This window comes from Nomascus leucogenys, chromosome X (assembly GCF_006542625.1).
Source record: "Nomascus leucogenys isolate Asia chromosome X, Asia_NLE_v1, whole genome shotgun sequence".
Taxonomy (NCBI): domain Eukaryota; kingdom Metazoa; phylum Chordata; class Mammalia; order Primates; family Hylobatidae; genus Nomascus; species Nomascus leucogenys.
The window spans coordinates 42,859,033-42,870,972 of record NC_044406.1 but is presented as its reverse complement, the minus strand read 5'-3'; the positions used below and the strand labels follow the sequence as shown (position 1 = coordinate 42,870,972).

Below are 11,940 nucleotides of genomic sequence, written 5' to 3'. Positions count from 1 at the left end.
GGAACTACTCGCGCACACCACCATGCCCGGCGATTTTTATTTTTTGTAGAGACAGGGATCTCACCATATTGCCCAGGCTGGTCTTGAGTCCTGGACTCAAGCGATCCTTCCACCTCAGCCTCCTAAAGTTAAAGAGCTATGGTTAAAAATGAAATGATATAAACTTACTCAAAACTCGTAACTTCCTAATTTTACCACATTCCACTATTCTCTATGCTCTTGAGGTCATTTACCCCCATTTTATCTGTATGGTAAAAATAATACATGATAGTGCACTACTGCATCTCTTTTGAACTCCCTGTTCAGTGACCACAGGTCGGTACCTTGAAATCTAACAATAAGATTGTACCTAAGCCATGGAAATTGGTAAATGCTAGAAACCAGCCTCCCTTCCCCCCACCCCTCCCCGCCACCACCCCCGCCCCAGCCAGTGGTTAACCATTTACCAGCACACCACTGAGGGCATTTAGAGCCTAGCACATGGTAAACACTATGATAAACGTTTTCATTATTTTTCCGTTTGTCCACTGGGTCAGGATGTATAGTCTTTTTTTGTGTCTGGGTTGGAATTTAAAATATTTGAAGATCACAGAATTACAAAAGGCCAGAGAGTGGCTAAGCTACACCTATTCAACCCTCCCAATAATGCTGTTAAGTCTATACTATTGATTATCCCCACTTTCCAGACAGGGAAACTGAAGTTCTGAGGCGGTAAAACTCAGGCAGCGCCATCCATTAGCTGTAGTACGATCTGAAATTGCAGCCGAGCAGCCTCCGCGCGCTCGCGCACTTCAAGAACGCATTTTCCTTACTGTCACGTTTATGCCCCGAGTGGTAATTTCGCTTCCCGGCACGCGAAAAATGAATGGGCGCTATCGTGCGCGTGGCATCTTGGGAAATGTAGTTTACAGGCTCAATAACAAGCACGGTCCAAGAAGGGAGGGGCGGGGGAGCAAATCGATCTTGGCCTCGGAATAAAAAGAACAAAGAATCGCTGGCAGCTTGCGCGTCGCGTCGCTGCAGCCACGCAGTGCGTGGATTCAGCCGCTTTGGCCGTGCCCGTTGCATGCCGGGAAACGCAGTTCGCGAGTCCCGGATACGTCGACAATAGATGACGGGACACACGTTGTACGTTCACATCAGGTCCCGGCCCGCCAGAACCTGGGCGATCCACGATGCCGAGTTTGCCACGCTGCGACAGCCCATAGGCTTGCCCCCTGGGCATTCGGGTGGACTACGAACACAAACTGAAGCCCTACGACTTGTCGCCCGTTTGCGCTCTCGCCGAGGCACAGGCTGCTCGCGGACCACCCTGCTCCGAAAACTAAGGTGGGCCCTGGGGCGCGGAGGACAGGGATGCGGGCGGAGGCTATTGAGGCACGCCTGCACTGTCCCGCCTGCGGGGAAAGGAGGGAGGTCCGCCCTGGGCGCCGCAGCTGTGTATGGTTCGGGCGGCTGGCACCGGATGGGTTCTAGACCCAAGGTTTTTCTGCAGAAGGGGACCAGTAGACGGGGTGGGTTCGAGGTGGGGACATGGGACACAGCGGTCGGAGCCGCCTGGAGGGGGACTCGGTGGTCCCGATGGAGCTATGATCTTTGAGGTATTGATGAGGAGAGAAGGGGAGTGTGGTCAGAAGGCTGTTTAATGGAAGGTTGGGTGGAGCGCGAGGGTGGGGTGTTACTGGGGAATCAATGGGGGCTAATAAGAATATTTTAGTCGAAGTGTTGTTCATTGATTGATTAATGAGGGGATGGCAGAGTAAGCAACTAGAATATAAGTAGTGGTGGATGGGAAAAGTGATCCCCCAGGTATTGATGGAGGTATGATATTCAACGGGTTAATGGAAAGTGATGGGGCATAGTAATGGCAAGGATGATGGTGAGGTTGTGGGGGGAATAATAGATGGATGGAGGTCATGATCAAGGGGCCTTGGTGAAAGAAAAGATAATGAGAGGCTGATGGTGTTGTAGTCAGAGTCAGTAGTTGGGCTATGGTGGCATGACCGTCGAGGAATTAGGGGACAGAGTGAGCAAAGAGAGGGCAATAGTAAACTAGGGTTGTGGGGGTTAACTTTTGCTGATACATAGTAGGTGAATAGTAAACTGTTGGAGTGTGATCATCCAGTGATGGATCCATGGAGAGCGAGGTGGACAGTGAGAGGAGAATGGGGAACTGATGTGTGATCATCAGGGAGTAAGGTGTTTGTTAATGAAAGAGTTACAGGGCAGGAGGCTAGTGCTGTGATCTATGAAGGGTCTATTGGAGGAAACTGAGTTAATGGGGGCTGATAAATCAGTAATTGAATGCTCAATGGGGAGCTAATAGACCATGATTCTCCAGGCATTGTTAGAGGTTCATAAGGATGTAGTAATAAAGGGGGCCTAATCATCTAAGGGATTAATGGGGAATGGGGTGAAACGAGAGAGATATAGGGAGTAGGAGGTACAATGAAGTAGTATTAGGATAAAGGTGGAAAACAAGGGATTAATGGGGGCTAATGGGACTATTATGAATCTAGGGGCAATGGGGACAACTGGGGATACAGTCAGTGAGATTTTAATGGGCATGACATGGGCAGAGAAGGGTTGATAGTGACAGTTACAGGGTTTAATGTGTGGAGTGTGGGTGACAGTGATGGGAAGTGGACAGGTTCACAAGTGGGCCATCTATGGGATGAATGTTGGGTTTATGGGGTTTTTTGTGGGAACTGTGGGGTAAGTGATGGGGGCGAGGAGGGTCTGTGTGATAAGCAATGGAGCCTGAGAGTTCAGTGATAGGGTCCTTCGGGCCCTATAAGGTCGGTGGGGTCAGTGCCAGGGCTTCAGTCAGCCCATCTTCTGTGTGAGCTGTCATGTGGGTCAGATGAGCCCAGTTTAGTTTGTGTGGTTCTCTCCGCCCTACAGAGGTAGGTGGTAGCCCACTCATCTGGTTACTGATACATCAGCTGACTGTTGGCAGGTCCTTGAGCAACTGGAGTGTGAAATGGGACGGACGTCGAAGGACAAGCGGGATGTCTACTACCGGCTGGCCAAGGAGAATGGCTGGCGTGCTCGCAGCGCCTTCAAACTGCTACAACTGGATAAGGAATTCCAACTCTTCCAAGGTCCCTGACTGGTGGGCAGGTCACTGGGCGGTGAGGTGGGCACAGGAGGTAGACAAGTAGCCTGGGTCTGCAGAGCTCCCTATGGTAGGTGGGCTGACTCAGAGGGTCTCTGGGGCAGGAAGACAGGCAGGAAGATAGGCAGAATACCGGAGAGGAGTTGGGCCCCTGGGCAGTGGAGATATGTGGGTGCTCCCCAGGGGAGAGGGGTGAATTTTGCAAGGGTCTCCAGGTTGGAAAAGTGGGTGCAGCTGACCAGGATGGTTTCACTATGTATGCCCAGGAGTGACACGGGCAGTTGACCTGTGTGCAGCCCCGGGCAGCTGGAGCCAGGTGCTGAGCCAGAAGATTGGGTAAGTGTGGGGGTCCCAGATGGGAGACCCAGGAGGGCCGGCTGGGTGTGAGGGGCCCGGGAGTGAAACTAGGCTGATGTGGGCCATATTGTCCACAGGGGCCAAGGGTCTGGCCACGTGGTGGCTGTGGACCTGCAGGCTATGGCTCCACTACCAGGTGTGGTACAGATCCAGGGGGACATCACCCAGGTAAGAGCATGGCTGAGGGTGTTGGGGTATATCCTGGGTGAAGGCCCTTACCTGGGGTCTATGCAGAGTGGAAGAGAAACAGAGAGGTGATAGAAACAGAGAGAGAGAAAGAGAATGAGAGAGTACCCATGGAGAAACAGCCAGCAGGTCGTCATTGCAGACACAGCAGAAAATGATGATGCTGGGTCCCCAGAGATGGAGCCCAGTCTTAGAGAGGCAAAGCCTGGGAATTTGGCTGACCCAGGGGCTGTGGGCCAGGACCATGGGCAGGTGGGATCTAAGGGCAGCAGTGGAGGGCCATGGGGCCACTCATCCTCCCTCTCTCCATAGCTGTCCACTGCCAAGGAGATCATCCAGCACTTTAAGGGCTGCCCCGCGGACCTAGTGGTGTGTGACGGGGCTCCTGATGGTAAATAGCAACAGAAAGTGGGAGGCCAGGCGGGGGCCCCTGTGTGTGTCCTTCTCTGTATCTCCCACCTTGGTTGACTTATTCACCTCTTCAGTTACTCCCTGCCTCTCCCTTCCGCTCTCAGCTTCTCCCACATCTGGTAACTTCTCCCTACCTCTGCTGCCTGCTCTCTCTCTGCCTCTCTCTTCCTCCTACTTGCACCCCACCCTTTGAGTTTCATGTCTGTTGTCTACCTTTCCCTGCTCTCATCTCTCTGCAACTGTCCAATTCCGTTGCACTGTTCATTCATTTTCAGCCAGCCAGCCATTCAACACACATTTACTGAGCACCTATTGTGTTGGGAAAACATTCATGAATAAAATTCCATTAATCTTTAACCTCATGGAGCTGATGTTCTAGTGGGAGCAAATGGGAGAGAAAATAAATGATTCAGCTCTGTACCATTAAAAGGGGATGGGGCCAGGCATGGTGGCTTCCACCTGTAATCTCAGTGCTTTGGGAGGATGAGGTGAGAGGAACACTTGAGGCAGGAGTTTGAGACCAGCCTTGCAACATAGCAAGACCCTGTCTTAAAAAATTAGCTGGGCATGGTGGTGCATGCCCATAGTCCCAGTTACTCAGGAGGCTGAGGTGGGAGGATCACTTGAGCCCAAGAGGTCGAGGTTACAGTACACTTTGATCGCACCACTGCACTCCAGCCTGGGCAACAGAGTGAGACCCTGTCTCTAAAAAAACGGGGTGAGGAGGCCCGGCACAGTGGCTCACGCCTGTAATCCCAGCACTTTGGGAGGCTGAGGTAGGCAGATCACCTGAGGTCAGGGGTTCGAGACCAGCCTGACCAATATGATGAAACCCCATCTCTACTAAAAATACAAAAATTAGCCAGCTGTGGTGGCATGTGCCTGTAATCGCAGCTACTTGGGAGGTTAAGACAGGAGAATCGCTTGAACCCGGGAGGCAGAGGTTGCAGTGAGCTGAGATCACACCACTGCACTCCAGCCTGAGCAACAAGAGCGAAACTCCGTCTCAAAAAAAAAAGGTGGGGTGGGGGATGGGTACCATAGGGAAATCATTGAGCAGGAGGAAAGCAGGAGTACCTGTTGAAATTTTAAATCAAGTGGATGGGGAAGGCCTCACTGACTTAACAGCAGAGACTAAAGGAGGTGGGGGAGTAAGCTATGGATATGTCTGGAGGAAGAGCAATCCAGGAAAAATTGCAGCCCATGCAAAGGTCCTGAGGCAGGAGGGTGCTTGCTATGTATGAGTAATGACAAGGAGATCACTGTGGTTGGAACAGAGTGAGGGGGAGAGTGGTAAAAGGTAACATCAGAGAGGTGACAGGGGACAGGTCCTATAGGGCCTCATGGGCCATGGTGAGGCTGTTGGCATTTTCACCGAGATGAGAGCTTGGAGAAAACCATGAGAGGGTTGTGAGGAGAAGAGGACTGTGCCGGGCTTGGGCTGCTATGAGCTGTGTGAGGGCCAAGGGCAGAAGCAGGGACTCCGGGGTGGAGTAGTCCAGGCAAGTGATAATGGGTGAGGGCAGTGGTGGAGAGGAGAAGATCAAGTCAGATATTTTGCAAGTAGATGTGTTAATGGCTTCAATGTGGGTGTGAGGAGAGGATGCAGGGGGAGCATCAGAGGTGACTAAGGTTTTGGATCTGAACAATTAGAAAGCTCAGATGAGATGGGGAGGATGGTGGGAGGAGCAGGTTTGGGGAGGTAGGTCAGGAGTTTGGTTGTGGATGTATTGGAGATGTAGAATCTGATTTGTGAATCGAGTTCAGAGGAGCAATCTGGGCTGGAGGTGGAAATGATAATGATGCTTGTGCGTGAGGTTGTTTTAGAATTGAAATGAGTTCCTAAGGGTTAGGAGCTCAGAATATGCATCCAGTGAGCAGATAGTAATTTGCATCTGGAACCTTAGCAGTAAAAGAGCCTGGAAAATGTATTTGGTGTCTGATCTGTGTGGTACAAGAAGATGCACAGAGCCAGATGGGCACCCCCCCCAACGCTGTTCCTCTTGCCACAGTAACCGGCCTCCATGATGTTGATGAGTATATGCAGGCCCAGCTCCTCCTAGCCGTGAGTAACCCTGGCCACCCCTGACCCACTTTGGCCCCCTCCTGGCTGTCTCCACCTCAGCCTCAGCCGTCTGTCCTGCCCACAGGCTCTGAACATTGCTACACATGTCCTGAAGCCAGGGGGCTGCTTTGTGGCCAAGGTAAGTCTCAAGGAACCTGGTGGAGTAGAGAGAGGTCGCTGAGGGCCACCCTCACCCGCTGTCTTTGCCTTCCCACCCTGCAGATATTCCGAGGCCGGGATGTGACGCTCCTCTACAGCCAGCTGCAGGTCTTCTTCTCCAGCGTGCTGTGTGCCAAGCCCAGGAGCAGCCGGAACTCCAGCATCGGTCAGTGGGGTGGAGGGGCCAGGCAGGCAGAGGGGGATCTCTGGGACGCCGCCTGCACGAGGAGGAAGCGGCAGTCACGCCTCACTCCACCTTCCCCCGGCAGAGGCCTTCGCTGTCTGTCAGGGCTATGACCCTCCCGAGGGCTTCATCCCGGACCTGAGCAAACCCCTGCTGGACCATTCTTACGGTGAGAGCTGGAGCATGGGCCACCCTGGGGGACTGTGCCGCACCTTATGCAATCTAGGTCCCACGAGGGCCCACAGCCCCACCCCCTGATGGAGGCTCTGTCCCCTCATGGGAATTTTTTTCCCAAGGGGATCCTCAGCCCCATTCTCTGGTGGAAATCCCACCCCTTTATGGGTATTTTGTCCCAGGAGGAGCTTCAGCCCAGGCAGTCCTCTAGTGGTAACTCTTGGGCCTAGTGAAAATTCCATCCCAGGAGGATCCTGAGCCCTGCCCCAGTGGAGACTCCACCTGCCTAAGGACATTCTCTCCTAGGAAGATCTCAGTCACGCCCCCAGGTGGAAACCTCCTCGGTGTGAAACTTTTGCCCCTTAAGCCTCTAGCCGGAAGAGACAGAGCCTGGCCCTGGGATGACATTTGAGTGAGGGAGACGTCATCCAGGCAGCATATAATCCAACATCAGGTGGACATAAATGCAGTGAAAAAGAGCAGGGCACTGATGTTTTAGAAGGGGTGATTATGGAGGGCCTCCCCGAGGAGGTGATCTGAACCAAATGAAGGATTTCTGGTGGGGTGGGAAGAGAGTAGCTGGTGGATATGTTGGGAGGGCTTGGCAGCCATACCGCTGCCTGCGTCATGACTGGCCCCAGGCATCCTGATCTTGTCCTCAGTTGTCTCCCCCTGTTCCTAAGACCCAGATTTCAACCAGCTGGATGGTCCCACCCGCATCATTGTGCCTTTTGTGACCTGTGGGGACCTGAGCTCCTATGATTCGGACCGCAGTTACCCACTGGACGTGAGTGCCCAACAAACAGTAGGTGGGTGGGAGGAAGGCTGTCCTAGGTTCCGAGGTCCTCACCATCTCCCTACCCCTCTGTCCCTGCAGCTAGAGGGCGGCTCAGAGTACAAGTACACTCCACCCACACAGCCCCCCATCTCGCCACCATACCAGGAGGCCTGCACGTTGAAGAAGAAGGGGCAGCTGGCCAAGGAGATCCGCCCCCAGGACTGCCCCATCAGCAGAGTGGACACGTTTCCCCGGCCCCTGGCCGCCCCTCAGTGCCATACCCTGCTGGCCCCTGAGGTCTGGAAATGTGACTCTCAGCCTGCATTGACCCCTTCCCCATGTGCCTTTTTCTGACCCAAATCTCATGGTTTCTGGGGCCAAAATTCCCTTTCTTGCCTCCCAATAGCTATAAAAAATTGGTAAAACCAAGCATAATGAATGGAAAAGTTTCGCCAAATATGTGAATCACTTTTCTTTTTCTTGGGTAGATGGAAGACAATGAAATGAGTTGTTCACCTTAACCCATTACGGTAAGTTTGCCTTGTTATCTAAGAGTTTGAGTAAGGGCAACCTTTATGAAAAACCTCAGTAAAATTTCACCTTTGAAATTTTTATGTCAACTGATAAGATTTTAATCAACAAACCCTTTTCTAAACATCTGTTGTTGTATGCCAGGAACTGCTTTAAGCATTTACATTTGAGGCATTCGGTAAACATTTATTGAGCACATACCGTGTGCCAGGCGTTGTTCTAGGTTTGGAGATAGAGCAGGGAGCAAAACAAGTATCTTGGCTCTCACAGTACTTCCAGTTTGGAAAAGAGGCAACAATCAATAAAACAGTCCGTAAGTGCAAGAGTTTACATACACACATATACTATATAGCTTGCATTTCTCAATTTACATATCTTGCAATATATATAATATGTAAAAGTAATATGGGATATGAAAAATAGAAAAAAAGTAAAGCAGGGTGAAGAGAATCAGGAATTCTAGGCATGGCAGTTTTCATCTTTTGGTGTTTTTGTTTTGAGACAAGGTCTCACTCTATCGCCCAGGCTGGAGTTCAGTGGTGTGATCTCCCGGGCTCAAAAAATCCTCCCACCTCAGCCTCTCAAGTAGCTGGGACTACAGGCATGCACCACCATGCCCGGCAAATTTTTGTATTTTTAGGGGAGATGGAGTTTCGCCATGTTGCCCAGGCTGGTCTCGATCTACTGGGCTCAAGCGATCTGCCGTCCTCGGCCTCCCAAAGTACCGGGATTACAGGCATGAGCCACTGCGCCCAGCCAGTTTGCACTTTTTAAAAGAGTTGTCATAGAAGGCCTCAGACATTCCTCAGAGGTAATGTTTGAGCAAAGACCTGAAGGCACTGCTGGAGGGAAGCCATGTGTTTATCTGAGGGAAGAGCATTCTGGGTAAAGGAAATAGCCAAGTCCCAAAGGTGGAACTGCACCTGGTATGGGAGGAAAGTTTATCCATAGCCAAATGTTCTAAAACCACGATGTTAGAGGATGGCCCTTTCTGACAATGGCATAGCAGGTTATTCAGACTAAGTCAGCCATCACAAAAAGCCACCTTTTTTTAAGACAGAGTCTTGCTCTGTTACCCAGGCTGGAGTGCAGTGGCATGATCTCAGCTCACGGCAACCTCCATCTACCAGGTTCAAGCGATTCTCCTGCCTCAGCTTCCCGAATAGCTGGGATTACAGCACCCGCCACCACGCATGGCTAATTTTTGTATTTTTAGTAGAGACGGGGTTTTGCCATGTTGACCAGACTGGTCTCAAACTCGTGACCTCAGGTGATCCACCTGCCTCGGCCTCCCAAAGTGTTGGGATCACAGGTGTGAGCCACCGCATCTGGCCTTTTTTGTTTCGTTTTGAGAACAGAGTCTCGCTGTGTCGCCCAGGCTGGGTGGAGTGCAGTGGCACTATCTCAGCTCACTCCAACCTCCGCCTCCCGGGTTCAAGAGATTCTCCTGCCTCAGCCTCCCGAGTAGCTGGGATTACAGACGCGTGCTCCCACCTCACCCGGCTAATTTTTGTATTTTTAGTATAGACGGGGTTTCACCATGTTGGCCAGGCTGGTCTCAAACTCCTGACCTCACAAAATCTGCCTGCCTCAGGCCTCCCAAAGTGCTGGGATTACAGGCATGAGCCACCACACCTGGCCACAAGAAGCCACCTTAAGAAAAAATTGAAACAGCAAATCATTGTGTGAAAGAGATTTACAATTTCTAATATTTAAAGGGTCCTGTAAATCAATAAGGAAAAAAATGAGAGTGGCCAGTAAGCCCATGAAAAGCTGCTCATCAGGAAAATGCAAGTGAAAACTCAAAATATCAACAACACTAAGTATTTGAAAGGATATGCAGCAATTGAAAGCCTCGTACGTGCTACTGGGAAGGTAAAATGGTGCAGCCACTGTGGAAAACTTAGGCATTACCTACTAAAGCTGCATGTGTGCCAGTTCCACTCCTAAGAAATGAGTCCTAGAGGCCGGGTGCGGTGGCTCAACGCCTGTAATCCCAGCACTTTGGGAGGCCAAGGTAGGTGGATCACCTGAGGTCAGGAGTTCAAGACCAGCCTGACCAGCATGGCAAAACCCCATCTCTACTAAAAATACAAAAATTAGCCGGGCATGGTGGCGGGCGCCTGTAATCCCAGCTACTCAGGAGGCTGAGGCAGGAGAATCACTTGAACCTGGGAGGTGGAGGTTGCAGTGAGCTGAGATCATGCCACTGCACTCCAGCCTGGGTGACAGAGTGAGACTCCATCTCAAAAGGAAATGAGTCCTAGAGTGTTGCTAGCAGCACTATCTGTAGTATATGCCCATTAAATCGTGGTACATTCACCGTGGAGAACTGTACAACAATGACAGTGAACATCCTGCAGTTACACCAAATAACACCTTGTAGTTATTCATTAAACTGAACATATATAGGTTTTATGCATTTTCTATATGTCATGGTTCACCATAAAAGTAGGAGGAAATGTCACAAAAATGTTAGCAGCAGAGTTAGCTGGGTGTGGTGGCACATGCCTGCCTGTAATCCCAGCTACTTGGGAGGCTGAGGTGGGAGGATCACTTGAGCTTGGGAGGTTAAGGTTGTTGTGAGCTATGATGGAGCTCCACTGCACTCCAGCCTGGGTGACAGAACAAGACCCTGTCTCTAAAAAAACAAAACAAAACAAAAAAACTTTCCTTGACTTTTGGTTAGCTGGCAAGCTGATACAACTCAGAAGCTGCTCAATGTCAGGAAAACCGGAACTTGTTGATGAACTTGTTTTCAAAATACCATCTCATCAACGAGGCCTGGACAAACAAGCCCTGTGGAGGGATCTGCAACAACCCTGAAGACAACAAGGAAAGAAACCATAGAAGTCTGTCTGTACTGCAGTGGGAATTCTTGAGTGAGGTCTTACCTCTTTAAACCTCTTCAGGAGTGTCCCGATTATATCCAGAATTTTCCCTAAAGGCAGGGATTCTTAACCTGGATAGAAGCCAGGGGTAACCATGAACTTGATGGAAGAAAATGTTACATCTTTATTTTCAGCAATAAAACTGAAATTTAGCCTTACTCCCAAGTTATAAATGCTGGCAACAAATCACAACAGTAAAAGCAGTACCTGGGATTTTCCCACCAATACAAACCAGTTACAGCAACCGTAATGTAACATAAAAAGGACATCTTGAAGTATTGTTCATATTTGTCACCTCTTGGAATGATAGCAGATCCTATAAATTGATGTATTAATTAAAAAGCCCATATATTACTGCATCTCAATTTTGTTTCAATTTAATATATAGTAATAATTGTAATTCAATGTAATTGGCTTCCATTGTAATTGTGTGTGTGTGTGTATGTGTGTATATACTTTTAAAAATATTCTGTGAAGGGGTTCACAGATTTAACCAGATGCCAAAGGGTTCCGCAGAACAAATTTATTTATTTATTTTGAGACAGAATTTCGCTCTGTCACCCAGGCTGGAGTGCAGTGGCGTGATCTTGGCTCACTGCAACCTCTGCCTCCTAGGTTCAAGCGATTCTCCTGCCTCAGCCTCCCAAGTAACTGGGATTATGGGCACCCGCCACCACGCCCAGCTAATTTTTGTATTTTTAGTAGAGACGGGGTTTCGCCATTTTGTCCAGGCTGGTCTCGAATTCCTGACTTCAGGTGATCCACCCACCTCGGCCTCCCAAAGTGCTGGGATTACATGCGTGAACCACCGCACCCGGACTTCAGAACAAATTTTTTAGGTTAAAAACCTGTCTTAAAGAACTGTCAGGGCCAGGCGTGGTGGCTCACACCTGTAATCCCAGCACTTTGGGAGGCTGAGGCGAGCAGATCACTTGAGGTCAGGAGTTTGAGACCAGTGTGGCCAACATAGTGAAACCCCGTCTCTACCAAAAATACAAAAATTAGCTGGGTGTGGTGGCGCATACCTGTAATCCCAGCTACTCAGGAGACTGAGGCAGGAGAATCACCTGAACCCGGGAGATGAAG

The 11,940-nt window shown here is 50.3% G+C and overlaps 1 protein-coding gene across 4 annotated transcripts; it reads left to right on the top strand.

Annotated features, from left to right (window-relative positions):
• Positions 1-1,099: 1,099 nt before the first annotated feature.
• Positions 1,100-11,259, top strand: FTSJ1 (FtsJ RNA 2'-O-methyltransferase 1). Of its 4 annotated transcripts, none has more exons than XM_030806946.1 (13): positions 1,100-1,329; positions 2,960-3,104; positions 3,385-3,454; positions 3,553-3,643; positions 3,974-4,052; positions 6,085-6,137; positions 6,223-6,276; positions 6,360-6,462; positions 6,566-6,649; positions 7,344-7,441; positions 7,532-7,729; positions 7,921-7,962; positions 10,653-11,259. In XM_030806946.1, the coding sequence occupies exons 2-12, from the start codon at positions 2,984-2,986 to the stop codon at positions 7,951-7,953; spliced, it is 984 nt and encodes a 327-aa protein (XP_030662806.1). In that variant the 5' UTR covers positions 1,100-1,329; positions 2,960-2,983; the 3' UTR covers positions 7,954-7,962; positions 10,653-11,259. The 4 variants fall into 4 exon arrangements, 2 of the variants coding, with proteins under 2 accessions (XP_030662806.1, XP_030662805.1); XM_030806945.1 differs by having other exon boundaries at positions 7,338-7,441; XR_004028706.1 differs by having other exon boundaries at positions 7,532-7,962; positions 10,653-11,219.
• Positions 11,260-11,940: the final 681 nt, after the last annotated feature.